Source organism: Acyrthosiphon pisum, chromosome A1 (genome assembly GCF_005508785.2).
Source record: "Acyrthosiphon pisum isolate AL4f chromosome A1, pea_aphid_22Mar2018_4r6ur, whole genome shotgun sequence".
In the NCBI taxonomy this organism is placed as follows: Eukaryota; Metazoa; Arthropoda; class Insecta; order Hemiptera; family Aphididae; genus Acyrthosiphon; species Acyrthosiphon pisum.
Window position 1 is genome coordinate 124892550 of NC_042494.1, and position 22219 is coordinate 124914768.

General features: G+C 32.6%; 1 protein-coding gene across 2 annotated transcripts in view; it reads left to right on the top strand.

Moving 5' to 3' along the window:
• Positions 1-22001, top strand: part of LOC100574872 — a 77117-nt gene extending 55116 nt beyond the window's left edge. For both annotated transcript variants that reach the window (XM_003241437.4, XM_003241438.3), the window contains 3 exons: positions 7543-7577; positions 13118-14025; positions 21191-22001. In XM_003241437.4, coding sequence (XP_003241485.1) covers positions 7543-7577; positions 13118-13896 — 814 coding nt within the window. In that variant the 3' untranslated portion in view covers positions 13897-14025; positions 21191-22001. The remainder of the gene's footprint in view (positions 1-7542; positions 7578-13117; positions 14026-21190) is intronic.
• The last annotated feature ends 218 nt before the right edge of the window (positions 22002-22219 follow it).

Below are 22219 nucleotides of genomic sequence, written 5' to 3' on the forward strand. Positions count from 1 at the left end.
CACCACACACCACACACACACACACACACACACACACACACACGTCGTCGAGTTTATGTATTCGTTGCGTACCTTATATTATGTTCGTGCGATATATGTGTATAAAATATATGTCTATGTGATACTTGCCCACACGCGACACACGCTGCACACGTATCTATAAGCATGTATAATACAATATTGTAAAACGTCAGTGCGCGCTAATGCGACTTCGCCTACGCGCGTAATGCTGGTACGCCGCGCCGGTGCACACATACCTACTGCAAGCGGTCGCCGGCGCGGTCATAATAAAATAAATGAAGCACACCGCACGTCATGATATAATAATATTTAATACGTACGGCGTACTTCAGCGGACGCGCGCACAAGCAGACTTTACACGACGTACGCGGCTTACAAGCATGTGCGAGGTAGGCAGTACCTATATAATATTATGTATGTATATACGGTTTAATATATATTGCGCGCTGCAGCGCAGCGTGTTCGCGTATATAATTACACGACGCGCAACATCGTTTCGAACGCGCGCGCGAGCCCGGGACGTCCGCGCCGCCGCTGATATTTTTACACGTACCTATACGCGCCCTGGTATATTAGCCACTCGTTAATTTGTCGCACTCGGTCCGGGGTATGATAATACCATAATAATACCATGTCCGATCATCGTAATGATACTGTATACGAGGCGAAGACCCGTTTTATTTGATTTTTTTCCGAGTTATACATATAATAATATTTCGCCGGACCGTCTGTGGCCGGATTTTGCCCGAAAACAGTGGTCGCGTCGTACCTGCTGTATATGATGGTACCTACGATTTCCTAAATATAATAACATACACATAATATACGATCGCCGTCATACTGACGGCACACAAACACACACATACACGCGCGTGCGTAAAATACCGCGTCGTCGACGTTTATAACAGGTGGCAGGTCCGTTTTTATTAAGTATTATTATATTTTTTATTTCGTTTATTATATAGATACGGAGAGGTACGCCCACATTTCACTCGAGGGCTTTATAATAATAATCGTTATATTATTATATATTATATTACAGGTATACGCGCGCGCGTTTCGTACCCGATCTGCACATAAATAATAATAATAATAATAATAGTAATAATAATATATGTATAGTATGGCGCGTTTGTAGTAATTATCCCGACCGAAAAAACGAGATTATGATATTATATTATTATATATACACATACATTCCTATAACGAACCCATCGATTTTTAACTATTCGATTCCCGCTGCAGCTACGTAATCTGCTATATTCGGCTATTCGTATACATTATAATATACACATCTATATAATATAATAGTAATAATAATGAGCAATATATTATACGTGGTTATTATATTATCAGATTTGACTTGGTAATTTGACTTGGTACCGTAAAATATGTATGTATATACACCATATATATTAGTATGGTATACACATTTTTGCATTTATATACGCAGGCGTATATAATATTATAATGCTATGCTAATATGTAAGTACTGATAAATCGCACAGGGGTGAAATCCGACGAAGTCCGTGATGCACAACTATTCGATTTTACATAATAATTTATGTACTTTATATAAGATAAAATAATTTATAACTTTGATGAATACGCATGCGAATGTGCAGTGATCGAGCTATTGATTTATTTATTTATTTTATTATTTATGCATATATGTTACGGGAAAAAGTCGAAATCGGGCAAACCTTAGAACTACCCAAAATCCATGGAATAAATAAATATTTTTTATAGCAAGTTAATTTTGTAATTATCATCATAGCCGTTGATCATTTTTGGGATGGCTGATAAAAACGAACAATTTATTTTCGGGGGAAAATATACTTCTAAATATAGGTAGATTTAAGGATAAATGATTACTGTAGGTTTTTTATCGTAGTTCAGTCAGATGTACCTACGTAGTAGGTACGCCGTACCTGCAGGCGAAGTAAATTGTATGCTTGTATATTATTATGAAATGTACGTAGTGTTCAACAATCAAACATAGTCGTAAATCGTAATGAACAAACAAACATCGTTGACGCATTTTTTCAAAAGAGACTCCACCACTCCAGCATAACTTAATTCATCTTTTGCATTTATAAACTATTCTGATTCAAGTGTTAATGAATATGAAATAATGAATCAAAACCATCACTAAAGGAAAAGTATTAAGTAATTACACTATTTTAGTATCGAACACATTTTTATTAAGTTGAGAGAAGCATTACACAGACTGAGGCACAAAAAAACATAACCTCAAAATATATATAATTATTGACAGCTGTTAATCGAATAACAATCATTATATTATCAATACCTACTTTCCCTCGATTAAAGCATAGTACATTAATATAATTTAACAAACAATGTATAATATATTATATGAATTATACATTTTTTTTTTTTTTAAACAAGTATTAATTGAATAATAATAATAATAATAACAACAATTCTTTCATTCAATGATCATTTTCAATAATCGCTTGAATTGTTCGTTTCCTAGGCCTTTAGTTAATAAATCTGCTAATTGATTTGACGTTAGAATATATTTTAGTTCAATGAGTCCTTCCTTCACCTTTTCACGAACAAAATGATGTTTTGTGTCTATATGTTTACTACGCTTGTGGCTTGTGTAGTTCTTGAAATGATGATAAATGTATTGCTCCTATTGATTGTCTTCAAATAAGATCACCAGTTAAAAAGGTAAAATTAATCACAACATTTTTTAAGTACATTGAAAGATACGTTGAATATCTCTTAACAAAGTTCAACTTTGGGAAAATAGAGTAAAAAAAGTATAGGTAGCTACGTCTGATATGTTTTCATATTTATTTAAAATGACACAAGAAAAAATATTAAATGAAAATGAAATAAATTAGGTAATATGTATAGGTAACAACGGCAAAACCTTATAAAAAAGTTTAAACACAATTTTCTCGCTTTTCTCAGAATAATTATTTTTTCTAAGCCCATATTATGCAAATTAAGTACAGGTAGATTATATTTTAAGAACTGAGGTGGACGTCTTTAAATATTGCTTGTAATATTTTTTTAAAACAAAAAAATTATCGTGATAAGCAGATAAACACGGAAATTTACGTTACACGTGACTTTTACGTGACCAATTTAAATTAACTGATGCTTAAACATGTACTTTTAAACCGCACAAGGGGCAGGTACCTACCTATTATTTGTTAAAGTATTATATATAAGCATAATAATATTATATTATATAGTAGCTATAGATATACTATTAGCTGATATGTACACATATATATAAATTTCGCTTTTTTAGCTATTTTATTTTATATTCTGATTAAAGGGATTATTTTATAAGGATCTGTGTGTTTTTGTATTTGTCCCCGCGTTATATCGCAGAGCATTTTTCCAATCTTCAACTTTTTGGGTAAATTACAGTAAGAAATTGCATTGATCGAGTTGGTACTTTGGGGATCATATACTGCAGGGATGGGAAACTAAACTGGTGGCTCGCGTACCATTTTTAACTGGACCGTGCTACATTTTAAATTAGTTTATAAAAATTTAAAATTTTAGGGTTTTTCTGTATTTTTTTTAAATTATATTTATAAAATTATTAAAATCGATATAATGTATATCGTAAAACGTAGATATGAATTCTTATTTAGTATTGAACTAGGTATTAAATGTAAATAATATTTATAGGGGCATAATTAACATATAGCTTTTTTTTACTTTCTATGATCTCAATCCCGCTAAATGTTCGTACTTTTAAAATTGGCACTCTATTAGCATTGAGTTGCCCATCCCTGATATACTACAGTCTACAATATACGTCATATATTATCTATATATATAAAAATGAATGTATGTGTGTCAGTGTGTGTCTCCATATTACCATGGCAACCAATTATATATTATTTTGAGATTTTCGTCGGTGTGTGTCTCCGTATTACCATGGCAACCAATTATATATTATTTTGAAATTTCCGATAAAATGTTTTGTATATAAATGGTTGCCATGGTGATATGTAGAATTATTATTCATATAGAGTTGGCAATTTTAATGGGCAACGAAGTGAACGGGATCAGATATTTATATATATATATAGATAGATTATACCTCTGAGCAGAAGATAGGCTAATTTAAAAAGGGAGAGAACCAACCCCGGGAGGTGCTCAAACAGGAATTTTGAGATTTCCGATGGAAATTTTTGTTTTTAAATGGTTGCCATGGGTTTTGAAGCTATTATAATAATAATTATTGGTTGCCGGGAAACGAAGTGCACGGGATCAGCTAGTACTATATAAAATTCAAAAAATGAAATATATTTAACGTTTTAAAATAATTTTTTTCGAAATAATTTTATGTGCTTTTATTATTAGATTTTTTATGCTTTTGCTTACCTAGTATTTTATAAGGTTAAAAAATTCTAACTCTAAATATTATGTATTATATTAGTGATTCACATTGCGTGGCGAAATTAATGACAAATCAGTAATCACTGAAAGTATAATATGACTCATCACAAAGAAATCAAATCAAAAATTTAAATAGTCGAGATAGTCTGAAAAGATAATATACCTCTATAGTCTATATGTATACAATTGCTGATTATAATTTACTCACGATGATGTAAGAAAGCGGGTGGAAACTTGTTGGAGCTTGTTGGATATATAAAATATAAATGGAAAGAAAAGTTCAAAAACCCCTTTAGTATATATAGTGTATGCGAGAAAAGCCCACGCGCGTATAGTAGCGACAGTTCTTAAAGAAAAACGATGTTAGAAATGTCAATAGCGTTTTTAACAACATTGCAGCAAACCATTAACGATAAAATGTATTCGTTATACATCCGATAACTTATAAAGGATGAACTGTAATAATATAGCTAAAGGCCAATATATGTAGTTTGTACATATTATATACAGCTTAAGAGGCACTTACCTATCTATCTACAAATTAATGTCATTCCCGACACACAAAATTCTGCAGATTTGTATAGGTGTATTAATACATAACTGTCCGTCCTTATAATAGCCAATGGGTAGGTATACAAACAATTTTGAAAACGATTAGCGGGCATGAGAATTAATGACAACCTATATATTACATATATACGAGAGACACGCGGTCGAGCAACATATCTTATATAAAATCCAAAACGAAGGCCATAAAAAATACCGACTTCATGGGTGGTTGAAAATAAAAAAAAAATCAAGGTTTATCGCGAAAAAAATCCTTCGCATTGTTGTGCCAAATGGCATATGTGCACGTCAGATATGAAAAGCATGTATCAAGCCCCTTTGTGGTTAATGCCTCATTGGCTGAGTGAACAATATTTTGAAGTCCAAACACACGAAATTATAATATGTAAATATCTTTCCGTTTTATTAAACATTTCAAAACAACAAAATGTTAATTCGTACGCATAATATGTTGTGGTTGAAGCAGAAATGCCGAACGCCGTTCGCAAAAATACATTTAATACATTTCAAATAATTATATAATTTAGTATCAACACCATTTTATACCATTAAAATATATACCATTTGATACTCAACGTCATAACCCATAAACTAATATTTACTATAATGTCTGGTTTAATAGCTCTTTAAATCTTTTAACGTTCGAAGCATAAACATAAAATATATTATAGTGTAATACAAGTGATCCGTGATGTACGATGGATGCATTACATTTTAATTAGCCGTTAAATCTTTCTACAACCCGCAATACATGAGCATTTGAAATGTCATCTATATAATGCTAAAATTAATTGAAAAATAACGATTTGTTTGTATATATACGTATTGCATACTTACCTACGTAGGTATTAATTGACTAGTGCACATTTACCTATAATAGAAATTAAATGGAATAAATTAAATAATTTTTTGTTGTTTTTAAAATTAAATATATAACATTAAATTTATAGAATGAGATGCTATTCTTTTTTCATTTCGAGCTCATAGTATTTACGAGTTCGAAAAATTTCAATAATAATTATTTAGATTTTTATCACAAAGGAACAAACTTTGGGTTTTAAATACCGCAATATAACAACTTTTAGCGACGACTACAAAATTATGAACCACGCAGTTCGGACTACATAAAAAAAGTCATGTTGTCATGCCCCGCAGAAATGTACATATATTATAGTTACCTATATAGCTGATAGTTGTCTGTCGCATTTTGCAATGTTTTTTTTTTACTCTCCCGGCGCGCGTTATATCATTTTAATATACCGGCACAAGATTATATGTTTTTAACGTTTATCAAATTTTATGGAGGTAAAACGTCAACTCTACTGCCCAGGCATTAATTAAACTCTACCAGACGTCTCGTAAAAAAAAACGCGTGCGCGTATTAGAGGATTTAGTACATAAAACTTTTGCAGTAAAAATAAAATCTCGCGCGTTTTACGCTTATCGTGAGCTCTGCAAACATATTTTTAACAATATTCACCGCGATTTTTACGCGTGGAGTAGCCTGATGTTCGCGGAGTACCGCACTGCCCCACAGTTGTTTCGAATAAAAATGTCACGAGACGTCCGTTGTACATATAATATAAAAGCAGTATTATAACTTATATTATAGTCGCTCGCAGACTTGGCTAATTATTTCTTTTTGTGAAACACTGAAACGTCGTAATAAAAACACCAACGTATACCGTCAGCGGCGACGGCGGCGGGGCGTGGTCATGGCTGACATGACGTATACGTTTAATACTACCCGACGAAAAAGTTCGTTTCGGGCGAATGGATTTTCGGAGAAAATTTGTATAAAACCGGTCGGAAACGTCAAAGGCGGGGAGGAATATGACTTCCCGAAAAAATCTCGACGTGGCCGGACGGAATTATAATAATAATAACGATTCCTGCAGGACGCGTTTAATAATAATAATAATAATTGCACGCCGACTGATGACGAACGGTAATGTTTTTATAATGATGCGGGACCGTCGTCGGCGAATGCATATATTATTATAATGTACGGCAGAAATGGGTTTTTAAAAGACTGGCGCACAGACCAGATATATTAAATCATTCGTTTAGATCTAAACACACACACACGACCAATTAAAACGACGTTAAACCATCGGGTTAGGACATAATAAATCCGTCGTCGAATGATCTATACTATTATAATATTCGTGTATACAATATATTACATTATATATAGTATCATATACGGTATGGATACGACGATTGCGATGCATCCTCCTCCGTAAAAAACACTGCTGCAGCGGTATAGCAATACACCATAACATAAAATTATATTATTAATAATTAATAATATATTATGTGAAACCGACACGTTAAATACGCGATTGCGATCGTAGATCTGAGATCCGTCTCCCACGCAAAAGAAAAACGCTCATAATCGAGTGTCTGGAGATCGTATAATTTGACGATTAAACGTATAATATAATATTAATATTATCGCATATAGTGCGTGTATTTCATTAAAAAAACTTGGTATATATATATATATATATAGATTCCTTAAAATAATACAATTTTTTTTTTTTTCTGTTTCAGACGACTTTCCGGACGCACAGCGCCATCTCGGCCAGGTGAGTTAGACGCATTATTGGGTGTATAACATGTTTAATATATATAAAATATGCCATTATAATGTATAATGTATTGTATAATATATGTCGTCACCAACTCGTTTGTATACTTAGGTACCTACTCACACGTGCTCGTCCGTTCGAATTTCTTTTGAAATTTGATTTGCGTTTTATTCTACCAGTTTATTTTTTTTAACCTGTTTATTTATTTTCGTATTAATAAAATTAAAATCCTACCACTTTTTATAGGATACAACTACTGATTATTAACGAACCTTTCCGAGATTACAAATTACTATACTATTATTTATTATGTAATTATTTTTAATTAATAAGAGAATTTAAAACGAGTCCTTTGATGTGACACCAGCTGGTGGTGAAAATATGTTTGTGCAAAATTTGAGGCTTTTCCAAGCAAAGCGCGTGGGATATATCTATTTGATTATAATGTAAAAAAAATTGTGCCTATTTGTATTTAACGTTTCTAGCCGGGCCGCATACACTGGAGGGTGAATAAAGTTGCCTTTATATAATGATATAGTTTTTCAATTTTCTCTCAGAGTTAAATGTTACTGTATAATATACTTTGAGAGCTCGCGGGTAGGTCAATATTTGTTTTATAATATCAGTACATAGCACTAAATCATACCAGGGCACAATTGCCACTTTGAAAAGTCATTATAAGTAGCTTATAAATCCTGAATAAATAAAAATATTTTATAACCGTACGCGGTTGGTTCATCGTGTTGGATGTTTTAATTAGAAGTTATAACACGGTCGACATGGTATTATATTCTTTGAACACTGGTCGCCGCGATGCCGCCCGCCGTTCGAGGAAAACATGGGGTCGTCTTATATATTTTTTTTTCCCAGAATATATATACTCGATGGGAGGGAACATCTGGTGGAATTATGGTTTTTATTATTGACACTGCGTTTTTTCTTTAATTTACTCCATCTGCGAGGTAAAAATTCCATAATGTGTGTGCAGTATTACGGCAGCAGTCAGCAGTGCGTTATGCATAAATAGTGTGTTTGTATAACCTCAGTGTGCACATATATAATCTCGCAAACAAAATAATAATAACGATTCGAGTGCGCATAACACACTCTCTCTGTATAATAATTCTCAGAAAATCGTTTCCACCACAAAATGCTTAATTCCGCCAATACGCGCGTAGGTACCTATAGTAAGCTAAGTTAGGTACCTATATACCGTATTTATATTATACATGACATAATAAGTGTCGAGGTAAAACGCGCGTAAGCTGTACCTAATAAAGGGTTAGCGTTTATATAGGTAGCTTATACCACCTATAAAATACTGTATATAATAATAATATATACACAGGTAGAAACTTATATTTATTTTATACTCAGCGGACTCGAACAAACTGCAGAATGCGATTATATTGGCTATAAAACAACAACAAACAACAACGACGACGAAAACGAGGAAACTAATACATTTATATTGTACGTGATCGTCAAATTTTAACTAACCCAAACAAGGTTTTATGTAGTACATTTTTACGATTTCCAGCTATAATAATAATATATATTATGTAAAAAAAACTATTGTGTTAGCGTGTGATGTTATGCAACGCGCGCGCACTGGCGAGTGGAAACGAAATAAAAAAAACACGTTTGGGATCAACACGCCATTGCGCGTTATAATAACATATCGTGATGCGGGGGTAAAGGGAGAAAAAATTATCAGAATTATTTCGTTTCGTGTTTATTATAATATTATTATGTACATTATCGCGGTATGGACGCACATGTACCCACTATATAATATACCTACACAATATAATAATAAATATTAAATAACGATAGGTATACCCGTGTAAGAGTATATTATAATATTATATATTGTACACGCTGCGGTATAATTTATATTCCGTTCGGTGGCGGCGGCGGCGGACGCATAAAACTTTTGTCCGATGCGTTTATTATAGGTATATAATACACTCCTCGTCGTATATTATAATATCTGTTCTCCACGCCGATAGGTCGTGTGAGAAAATTTTGAAGAATTGAACTCGCGTCCCGCACACTATATTATAATATATTTATCGTCGTATATATACTATCCATATGCCCGAGTTGCGAGTTTACGGATATATTATATACATATTACGTATTATTATATATGATCTATCGCTGCGAGTTAAATATCACGCACGTCATTTAACATACTTATATATATTTTATATAGCGTATAGGTATACGCTCGGAACGCGGTCGCACATTATAATAATATTATCATTATCATATATAATATTATGTATAACGAGGTCGCATGCGATGATATATTTTAATACGTACGGGACAGAGTCGGTGGCGACAACTGCACAGAAACGCGTATACCCGGTGAAAATGTATATAATATGTATAGGTATATCTATACACACTATAGCTTGGTGCATAGACGTCGTGTCGTAGATAAATACATATATATATATACTAGTATAGGTATATATATAATGTGCATCCTAGGAGTTGTGGAAACGAGCATATAATATATTATATATTATATGTATGCGAGTGTGTAGGTATATATGAGTATATATAGGTATCCCAAACACATTTTTTATTTAGTCCGCTGACAGAACAATACCAACTCGAGTATAAATTAATACGTTAGCTAGCTGCTGCGCGTATCGCCGCGATGGAGAGATAATAATGGACAGTATATATTCTCTGCGTACCACTCGGGCCGTTTCCTTTTTTCGCTTATTCTAAATTTATGTTCTCAATCGGATGTCAGTCGGACGGTTCCAAGGCGCACTGCTGCCGCTGCTGCTATTTAATACATCTACGTTTTTCCCTTTTACAATACAGACGACAGTCTTTCCGTCCGCGTACACATATACATAGCCACATAGGTACCTATAATACACCTGTACAATAATATATACTTATGTTGCATGCATTGTTATAACACACAGTATATTATACAGAATGATTCTTTTATCACCAAACTCTCATTTTCTTGGTCATATTATGGGTTTTTACTTTTATCTTTTTACATAATTTGAAGTCATTACAACATCATATTTCAGAAAAAATAAATATATTTTTTTAATATTTTTTTTTTTTTTTTGCTATCATATTTAAATTTGTATTGGTGTTTTAAACAAAAAATAAATAAATATTAATTTTTTTATATTTCAAAGCCAAATATTGTCAATGCATAAAAAATTAAAACTAAATTAGGAACCAGTATAGTCAATAAATTATAACTTATAAGCATTCCAATGTTAGATAAGCGCAAACATTTTTTTTCAAAAACAAATTACCGAGAAAATGACTGTTTAGCGTTTAGTTAGTGTTAACTGTTGAAAGAATCACCTTGTATATATTATTATAATTTATAACCGTTCGTTCGGATAACAATATCACGAAAACAATTTCCGTTTCCCTACATATTGCTGCGAAATGCGCATGGTATATGATATTACAACGTCTACATTATTCTACGTGTGTAAAATATTACGGTCGTAAACTTTTGGTCTTCTAATATTAATATATATTTCAAAATTACCGTGTGTGTATTAAACTGAAGCCAAAAAACTCAGGATTTATACGATCGAAATTTGGAACGCTAACAACTTTTCACGGTGTATAAACTATATATAATATCGACATGATTTTTGTACAACAACGTATAAAAAAAATAGTATTAATACAATATTATAATATATTGTATGCATGTAACTCGTAACCCATACAATGTAGGTACCTAGTTTATATATAATGATATTTGTAGCATTCTGCATTATAACCGAGTACCACCACCTACAGGCTTTGACTATCTTTGTATATTATAACGGCTATTACGGCTTGAGTACAGAACAATAACTTTTAACTAAAATAATATCATGTACTTGCTGGAAAATATATTAATAACATAAAAAGCTTTTTCATTTACTTTTCCACAAATAATTTATGTACAACGTTCTCCAGTACATTATATTCTAATTTTTTTATACTCGCACGTTTTAATATAGGTAATGCAAATATTTTCTTATATAATAATATAATACAGTCATTTACTCTACAAATTATTAATAATGTCAACGGATAATATACTTAACGAACGTGTTATGATATTGACATTAATTAATTCGTTGTCAATATATTATTTATATACGTATATATTGTTTAACGTCGTTATTTCATTAAATAATTAATTATAACCGAGTATAAATCATTTTTTTTCTGTTTCGGAAATATTTTAATTTACACCTCATTAAATATTACGATCGTAAAAGAAAAGTAATTTTGTGTGTAACTTACAACTCGCGTTAAATATAAAACGTGTTTTGATGGGAATAATAATATAGACATTATACTTTAAATGAATTAACTTCTGCAGTCTCTCAAACATATCTGGTTTATTATTTAAGTACCTAAAGAGTAAAGATTATTTAAATATTGGTTCTTTTCCAATATTATATTCTTGTACATTAACTTGTTGATTTCTGTCTATAATATATTAATATGTATTCAGTAGGTATCCATATTTTTCGTTTTATTTGGGCGGTGCATATAGTTATACCGCGTATATCAATGTGAATCTTATTTTTGAAAAAAAAATATTCAAAATTCAACTCTTCAGTATAAAATATATTATTTTAATAAATACTTTTTACAGTATCTAAGCAAATAAATGACGCAAGCTCGGCCAGCTTTGTATTCTACTTCCGTCATATTATATTATAATATTAAATATAATAATATATGTACGCGTATTTCTGCAGTACCTACGTGATGTACGCTAAAACAGAGAGATTTTAAAAAACGAATTCCTACTTCATAAATATAAAACGATATCATAATATTATACGAATATAAATACCTGGTATGGCTGTACATGACGTCGCTCCAAAACTCACCTATATGTGCATCGTTTATGCGTACATTGTTTACACATATATATTATAGTGTGCTGTAAAATGAAAAATACGAACATATATAAACACCATAGTAAATACGAAATAAACAAAATCGTAAAACAAGACTCGTAACGTATTTTCGTTAAAAAAAATACAATAAAATAAAATGTTAATTTGCAGGTTTTCGGGGCTGCACGTGTAATGCACGGGGTATGGGGGGGGGGGGGGTGACCCCGTATGAATAATTTCGTAGGTTTAACGCTTATTAGGAGGTCGAGCGCGTGGCTAAATCGTGTTTCTTGCTGCTTTTTAAAGAATGTTCAAATATATAATATTACATATTTTTCGAACACAATAAAACTTGTAGTATATGAATGTTGACAATTTTTGGGTTACTTTTTTCCAATCATCTATACATAAAATACGTTTCATCGAATCCAAACGAGTAGACGTCTAAATTTTTTTTTTATTATTTGACTGTTATTATTTTCTTTCGGTTTTTCGTATCTTGTGGGCATATTATATTAATATGTTAGATGTATAATATAATATACATTATTTGAACTGTTATACCCAATAATAATATCAGGTGTACATACCTAGTAATTATATGTCGTTATTTTGTTGTGTGTGCAGAATGTTTGGTGTCGTTCGATCCGCCCACGGACCGGGTGCACCATCATCACCACCATCAGCAGTTGCACCACCACCAGCGGCAGATCGCCCAGATAGCGGCGGGGGACCACCACCACCTGAACCACTTGAACCACATGAACCACCTGAACAACCAGCTGAATAACCGTCGCGCCGGCCCAATTGTCCGGCGGTCTGGCGGCCCGGACGGCACGTCGTCCATCAAGCACACCGGACCGGGACGGCCGTCGGGTGGCGGTGGCGTCCGTAACGGCATCGGCGGTGGCGGTGGTGGCGGCGGGGGAGTCGGTGGGGGCCTCATCGGAGGCATGATCGGCGGGGGTGACGACGGCGGTGTCGGTGGCGGTGGCGTCGGGCATCAACTGTCCGTGAACCCGGGCGATTGGTTCCGGTGGTTCCGTCGGAAACGCGGTGCCGTGCTGCCGCCGGACGCCGTGCCGTCCAATCAGAACGCCGTTCGGGCCAACCATTACACGGTCGAAGAAGCGGCCGCTGCCATACCGGTGGTGGTGTACGCGTCCGTCATCGGTGGAGGCCAGGATGACGGGCCGCACAACATGTCACCACCGCCGCTGTCGGCTGCCGACGACGTGCTGTACACCGAGCTGGACCGGGTGCCGACGCCCGCTTACCACAACGCTGGTTACGCGTTCGACCAGCACAGCAGCGCCTACTACTCGGACATGTACGAACCAATCGACCCCTATCACAATAATCATAACCATCAGCGGCAGAACTCGCTGCCGTCCGACTACGTCTGATATTACGCCCGGCACGCGCCGCCCGCGACTCGCCGCCGCCGCCGCAGCCGACGACGACGATCGCACGCCGCCGCACTGCCGGTCTCGGTGCCAACGGTTTCGCGCGTGTACCGTGAAATATTAAAATAGGTGAGTTGTTGTTTTGTGTAATATAATATATGTCATATAGTGTTATGGGTAGGTACGCAGTGTTGGGGAAGTCACAATTTTTGGTAATCATTATATAGATCATGAATAAATTACCATTCAAAATTGTAATTAAGTATATTAATATCAATAGTTGCTCTTTTCTTTTTTGGTCAAGTTACATTGCTTTTGAGTTCAAAAAAGTAACTTTATTGAAATGAAAGTTGCTTTTTATTTTTGAAAATATCATTGGAGCTTAAAAAATATAATGTTGCCAATACTTTATATCTATATAAGTATAATGACAAGCGGCAATATGAAATTGTATAAAATGTTTGTTTAAAAACCCAAGGATATAGATAATTTGCGTTATTCTCAATATTTAAATTGATTTAATATAACAATATATTCTCCAAAATTCAATTTATAAAAAAATAAAACTTCTTGTCAATACAATTTAGTCGCTATTACAAAAATGTTACTTGTGGCTTGGCTTGGCACGTTGGCTGCTCCCAGTCGCGCCATGCGACTAACAGTAAGTAACGCCCGCAGCTACCAGCTCCCGGATGGGTGACCACCCGGGTTCGTAATAGTTAAGACCTTGCCAATACATGTTGCTTATCTATCGTAACAACACCATACCGTACCAATCGTATACTAACCACGGTTCATAACCCCCCACAACAGCTAATGGCCATATAGTCGCCGGGCTTAAGTTAAATTAGAAAAAAAAAATGTTGCTGTAAGAAAAACCTACTTTTAGCTATTACTTATATATTTTTTAAAAATGTATTGAAAAAATAAAGTAAAGATAGTAATTTGGTTATTTTGTTATAAAAAACTTACTTACAATAATATTTATTTTTAAATTATACCACTAAATTTCCAAAAAAGCTACTGTAACTTGTAAGTTGTAACTAAAGTTACTCCGCAACACTGCTGGTACGTCATGTACTTACCTATTACATATATATGTAATAGGTAAGTACATATATCTATATAGAGCTGATATGATAAGAGTACAATATCATGTGCCCCCTCGAAAACTGTATAGATCCATTCGTGTATTTGTGGTATATATAGGTATATAATATACAAAATAATACTTGTTCCTACAGAGGTTACCTGCTATATGGTTTATTTTTTCCTACCTTTGGAAGTTTTAAATTAAAAAAAATATTCATAATCGTTTAGGACGCGGACGGCGACGCGTTATCCCTTCCACGCATCTCGGCCGTAAACGTCTATTTTTTTTCTGTATAAATATCGTTATCTGAGTTTGGAAAAAAACAAACACTCGGGGGGCAAACGGGAATTTTCGACCTACGACTTTTTTTTCCCCCGTAATATATAACCAGCTCCGACACGTGAAAATTGAAAAAAAAAACTCGACACAATATTATAATATTTTGTTCGCCCTTACATGCGTTATAATATTGTATACTGAATATATATACCAACCGACGCGAGCGACGATGACGGAATTGATAACGTGTGTGTATATACATCCGAGGTGTATACGTACATAATATAATCTACATATTATATATTTATACGTATAAAGTTCATACGTGGTTTTTGTTTGAAAGGATTAATCGGGACAAACATTGACGTTATATACAGCCGGAGTATGAGCGGGATAGATAACGACTGCAATTGATATACCTTCCTACTATAATATGCAGATATAATGCCTTGGCGGTTACTATATGTCTATATATATATATATGTATAAAAAGATGAAAAACTATAGACATTTTATTTTCCATATATTATATCTGCGTGCGCGTAGCGTATCCCGTTATTCGATTGTCGTGCTGGTGTACATTATACATATAGGTACGCAATAATATGATGGTATACAGAAAGTTCTGCGGATTAATAGAATAATATTTTTCTTTTTACCAATCTACTAAAATTATAACCTGCAAAATATACAATTAATTGATTGCGATATATATTTTTTAAGATAATAATAAGTGGCCCGGGCACTATATTATACAATTTAGGTTTAATGACAAAAAGTGGAGTTCATGCAGGATTTGGATAGGTAACATTAAAATATGCTTTTAAAAAATTGTTAAAATGTTGTTAAATCTCTAATTGCTCGATTTCTTGCGAATTTTTCAAAAGCTGCAGAGGAAATTAAAATTTTTTTAAATATTGAAATTTCTACTAGGTACTTTAAATACTTTATTAAAATATCGGTGCATCGTTACCCAAAACTGTCACCCATTATTGCTTTTCAATTAATTATATATATACAATATACATATACATATAATATTATACCTATACGGATGAATTGACTGACTATAATACTTATAGACAATTTTATATTATAAGACTGTACAGGTATTATTGTTTTAAATAAATATTCTATACAGTGATGCTTTTAAAATTTTTATTAGTTTACCTATATAGAGTATATAGAATATAGATATGTTAAAAAAATATAATATTTATCATTTTAACAAAAATACTAATTTACATATTTTAAAACATTATTTATACTCTCTAGGTATATACTTTCGTGGCTTATTCAATTGATACCGTCAATAAAGTTTCATGTCGTAATATTTGGAATTATATACGTTATTCTTCGACTCTAATAGTATATAACTCAAAAATATTGGATTCCACATTATGTAATGGTTATTGACGCATTCTTACATATTCAACACAAACAATTTTTGTTTAAAATATTTGTATAAACATTGATATTTTGAATTTTCAAATATTTGTGTATGGTAGTTGGGTATATTGCAATTTGACGTTGTTCTTAGTAATATTAAATGATAATTTTATTGATTAGGTGTTCGAATTATAAAAAATGAGTTATTATGATTACGTAGCAAAAGATAATATTAGATTTTGAGAATTAATATAACAGTTTTTATGGAATACATACCTACGTGCTATTTGAAAATAGAAATGTGAAATAAATATGTTTATATAATCATTTATATAATTATTTTTTACGAACGCAACATATTATATTTTTTAAAAAAAATCTTTGAATTTCAATTCAATGTATACCAAATAAATATGACTCAGTGAAAAAAAAAGTATTATGTACCCCGTGGTGTATTTCTAAGAAAAATAGATTAAAACACATAATGGATGTTGCAAAACCCAATAGCACAAATTGCGTATCGATTGATGAAAAAATAAAAGTTATCTACGTGTTTTGGTGACGAATCGAATCGAAAAGACTAATAAATAAAGGCTTGGAATATAGTTATATATATGTTTTCAATATATAATATAATATTATTCAAATAATAATATATATACGCTTTTGTATAATTATTAAATACCCACAATATATTTGATGTCCGTTGAGCAATGTGAAATTTGCATCGATATGTACATACCTATATACAAAAAAAAAATGAAATTATAAAAACGGAAATAAATAAAAATTATTACATTATATAAAAAGGGGTCGTGGATTAAAATATTATATTTATTGGACTACGCGCCGCGAATATTGCCTTCGACACGTCCTGCTAGAATAACAGTTGGCCGGAGTAATATGATATTAATTTAAACGGTATCAAGTACTTGCAGCACACACGTGACACACACATACATTATATAGAATAATTATTGTCGATCGTTTTGGATGGTTTTCGGTCGCCCGCATGTTACCTAAGCACATTTTTCAATTGAACGCCATCCAAAATATTATAAGTGCATTATATTATTCCAGAGTGTTATTAACGGTGTCAATTAATAGAAAAAAAAAACGTATGTGTGAGGGTTGTCGATGCCTGCAGCACACGTTAGCTGTTAGCATTGCCCGCGGGTTTTTTTCAAGCGACTTAAGTAAATAGAATGCACTCACGTGACTATATCGTATTACAAACGGATCATCGAACACCCTATAAATGAACCTAACAATATGACGTGTTTCGGTGTGAAATCAGCGTACTTTTCTAGGTGTAATTGATTTTGGTGCATTCATACAAAATATCTAAATAAAATTTAATTTCATAACTATGTATACATACACCTTTATCAGCTTGTAATCGTACTTCATATATTTCAGGGATGGGCAACTCAAAGTAACTAGCAGGCCACTTTTAAGTACTTTAAAATCTAGCGGGCCGCAGTGCATAGGAGAAAGCAAAAAAAAAAAAAGTCCTTCAAATTTACTAACATTTATTTTTTACGCTTTTTAGCGGACATTTTTAAAATAATTACTACAAAACACGAAAACACAAAATTTGAAAATGTAGCGCGGGCCAGATAAAAAAAGGTACGTGGGCCGCCAGTTGCCAGTTTGCCCATCCCTGATATATTTGATATTATACGCGCATTTTAATTGTAGTAAGTTATTGAGTATGTGTTAAACAAAATTCGAGAGGTGGTCAGGTACAAAATAAAAAATAAAAGCGAGCTAGTATGCTAGTTAGTGGTTACCGCTGATGGCGTTGAGCAATATTGAATAGTATATAATTATTGTTCATTATTATATTAAACAGCGCAAATATACATTTTTTATCCGGGGATGCCTTTAAAACCAATATTATCCAACTCATATGTAGTACGTACGTTTATCTTGGTGGAAATTTGATCAGGAAAAATAATTATTTATTGCATTAATGTCTATTGTCTTGTGTCTACCGTCTACACAATAAAATACAATTTTATTTTTGTACGAATATTATATATAGGTACATATATTATTATTTATATCAAACATATTAACACCTAATAATATAAGTATGTGTTTTTAAATATAATATCACATATTTTGTATAATAAGAAATGGTTTGATAAAATTATACAGATTAAAAAAAATGGTAACTATATCGCCATAATATTTTTAATCGTTTGTTTTTAAGGGTCAAAACGCGTCACCAACACTGTGCTCAATTTCACCATAATGTACAATATATTGTATATATATTTTATTTTATTTTATTTGATGATTATACGCCCGAAGAGCATTTAGTATTATATACACATATTTTATATTGACATATTTTTATAGGTAATCGAAAATGTAAAACGCTTCCAATTGTATCACACCGATTGTTATATAAACCTACTAGATTACTAGATTACTAGATTTAGATCTCGTCCACGAAAAGTTAAAGCGTGCGTCAGAAAACGAATTAAAGAAAAAAATGCGAATTTACATAACATAATATTTTACCTAATAGCTATATATGTATACGTTTCACGCCCGACGGATACGTGTGGGAACAGTCACCGGTCGGCCGTTTATATACCTACTCTGCAATATACGCGCAGTCGGCTGTATATTATATCTCGTTTGGTCTGCGCTTGTACATCACATTCGAGAGATTAATTACCCGAAATTATTCACCTATATAGTCACACGACCGACGTGAAATTTTATTTATTTTTTAATTAAAAAATAAAAAATAAAACGCTAGACACTCTGCGGGTCGCCGCGTATAGAACAAAACATATTAATTTTCCACTGCGTTATATATTATGTACGCATAATATGCTTATCGGAAAGATACCATATGCGAGGAAAATATGTAAATTTCCTGGCAATATTTCGTCGGATATAATATGATATATACACCCGCGCCAGACACGCCGCGCCACTTTATATATATATTACTGCCGAGTTGGTCGTGTATATATCACATTATATACATGATGTATAATATTATGTACCTATAATATTAAATTATAAGCGTACGGCGTTAGCTCTCGAAAAAAAAGTATAGTATGCCATTTTCCAAAACACGAATCAACAGCCACGATTAATAAAATATAAAGATCGCTAATTAGATTATAAATTAATGGGCAATATATTAGGGTTGCCATGTTTTCATAATTGAGAATACGACACTTAACAAAATAATATGCATATTTTCTGTTGACTAGCTGATACTTCTTACATTTTCCAGGAAAATACTTTAAATTATGATTTATGAGTGATTATGACTAAATTATAGGCAACTGGCCGGATCTTTATTGGGAGTCGGGAGAGAAGTGAATATGTTTTAATATTTGTATTCTAAATCATAACTTTTGTAACCCTCCTCTCCTTTTCCAAAGACCAGAGCGATTTTTGTTGAATGAGAAAAAAGTGTTTTTGAGTATTTTATCACAACAAATTACAAAAATAATATATATTACACCAACCAGCGTTTTTATACTCGATAAGACTAGATTTCAAAACCAAAAAGTATGGCCATATAGAAAACATAATCCCTTATGAGACTTGTCCCAAAGAGAGATATCAGGACAACAGGAAAAATAGTTTTGAAAAGGCCGTAAAGTTCCTATGACTTTGCGCATTCGACCTTTTTCATAATATTGCTGTGCATGTTTCGGTGGCACTATGTATAAAATATAACGTATATTTATTTATTTTTTAGAGTGAAATATAATATATGTAGGTACTTACGTTTGCTCGTAAATATGTTGCGATGTTGCCAGTTTAAGCTTTTTTCCTGTCACTTTGCCGATGAGTTTTTTCACAACAAGTCTATGGATATTTGGGGTGAAGCGAACCGGAGGCATTGTGCCGTCGAAGAGATATTTACCAGCAGAATTATAACCTACGCGAAATATATTCGTTTTTTATGCGTATTTAACGAGCGCAATCGTATAATATACTATGTAAACACGCGATACTATCTGGTAACACAGCATAGGGAATATGAAATCAAAGGTTCCCAAGCGCTATCGTATTTTACAAAAAACGTGCAATCGTAGGCAATCTCTAAAAAATATACTATTATACTGTTATAAAAGTATGGTAACTCGGGCAATCGTACACCCAAAGAAGACATTATAATACATAATATTTTGTACGGGACGTCCGGTAACCATATTATAATTACCTAGATGTAAAAAAACATTAAGGTTACAAGAAGATATCGTCTGGATATAGTGTGGTATATTATGTGCTAAGTAGTATATTAATAATATGGTAGGCATAGAAAACAAATGTGCAAAGCGCACGCATAGGCACGATTACACGAATCGACGATTCAACAATATTTACGTAAAATAAATACCTATACCCAACTGTTATAAATTAGCGAAATAAATCCAAACGGTCATTTGGCAACTCTGCGTGTAGCCAAATAGTAATTTTTTTTTTTTTGTTGTATAATTAACGAGTTTGTTTTATAATTATTAACATTGGTATAAATTTTTTTTTCAGAACTAGTCGCTGCGCACGTCTATCGAAAATGCAGTTTTACGGCCCTGCACCACGACGATGCACCAATGCACTAATGCACTATACGCAACGATACGTCATCGTAACTGCCGATGATTTCGTCGCAGATCGATCGATTACGGCAGTCGTTCTAATATTATAATTTGTGATATTAAACATCGTACCGACAACAGCTGATATCGACCCATTTCAGCCGATGACGATTAGATGACGCACCGTGATTACCAAAAACTACCACTACACGGCTGTCGAATATTTAATATTATCACGTTAGCGAAAATCACATCATGTCGGACGTTTTAAGATGATTATTATTATCATCATCATCATCATCATTATTATTATTATTATTATTATTGTTTAGTGCAAACCTAAAGTTATTATTTTTCTTTTTAATCTTACGTTTAAGTGTAATTATAGACTTTTTTTTGCATAAGTGTTTTAATTAGTTGTTGATTGTTTATAAATACCTACATAATATTTCCAGTGATAATAATTAAGTGTATATACTATATAGTACCTATATTATGTAATATATATAATATTATTATTGTTTAATAACGAACACAGTGTAGCGCCCGCGACTTAAATGCTAATAACTTAATGTGTATATAATGATACGTTTGCGTTCAACTCTCACCGTAACGACGATCTTTAATGTAATATTACAATGTATATATAATATAATATCGTCGTACGCGCATAATTAGTCACGAATGTTATTTTTTTACGTACATATATTTATTAAAAAATAATATGTGTATAGATTATGTACAAACATGAAATATGGTTAGTCTTTGTTTTATCTCTATTTATCTCAGCTATAAACTTGTTTCTATCTTTCAATCCCTCTGTCTCACACCCTTCAAATTTCTCTTCCCTTCCTCTCTCTCTCTCTTACTCTTTCACTATTTTTTCTCTCTTTCTCATTTTCTCATATTATCTTGTTTTTGCGATTTTATATACTATTAAAATGTTATTTTATGAATAACATAATATTTGTATAAATTG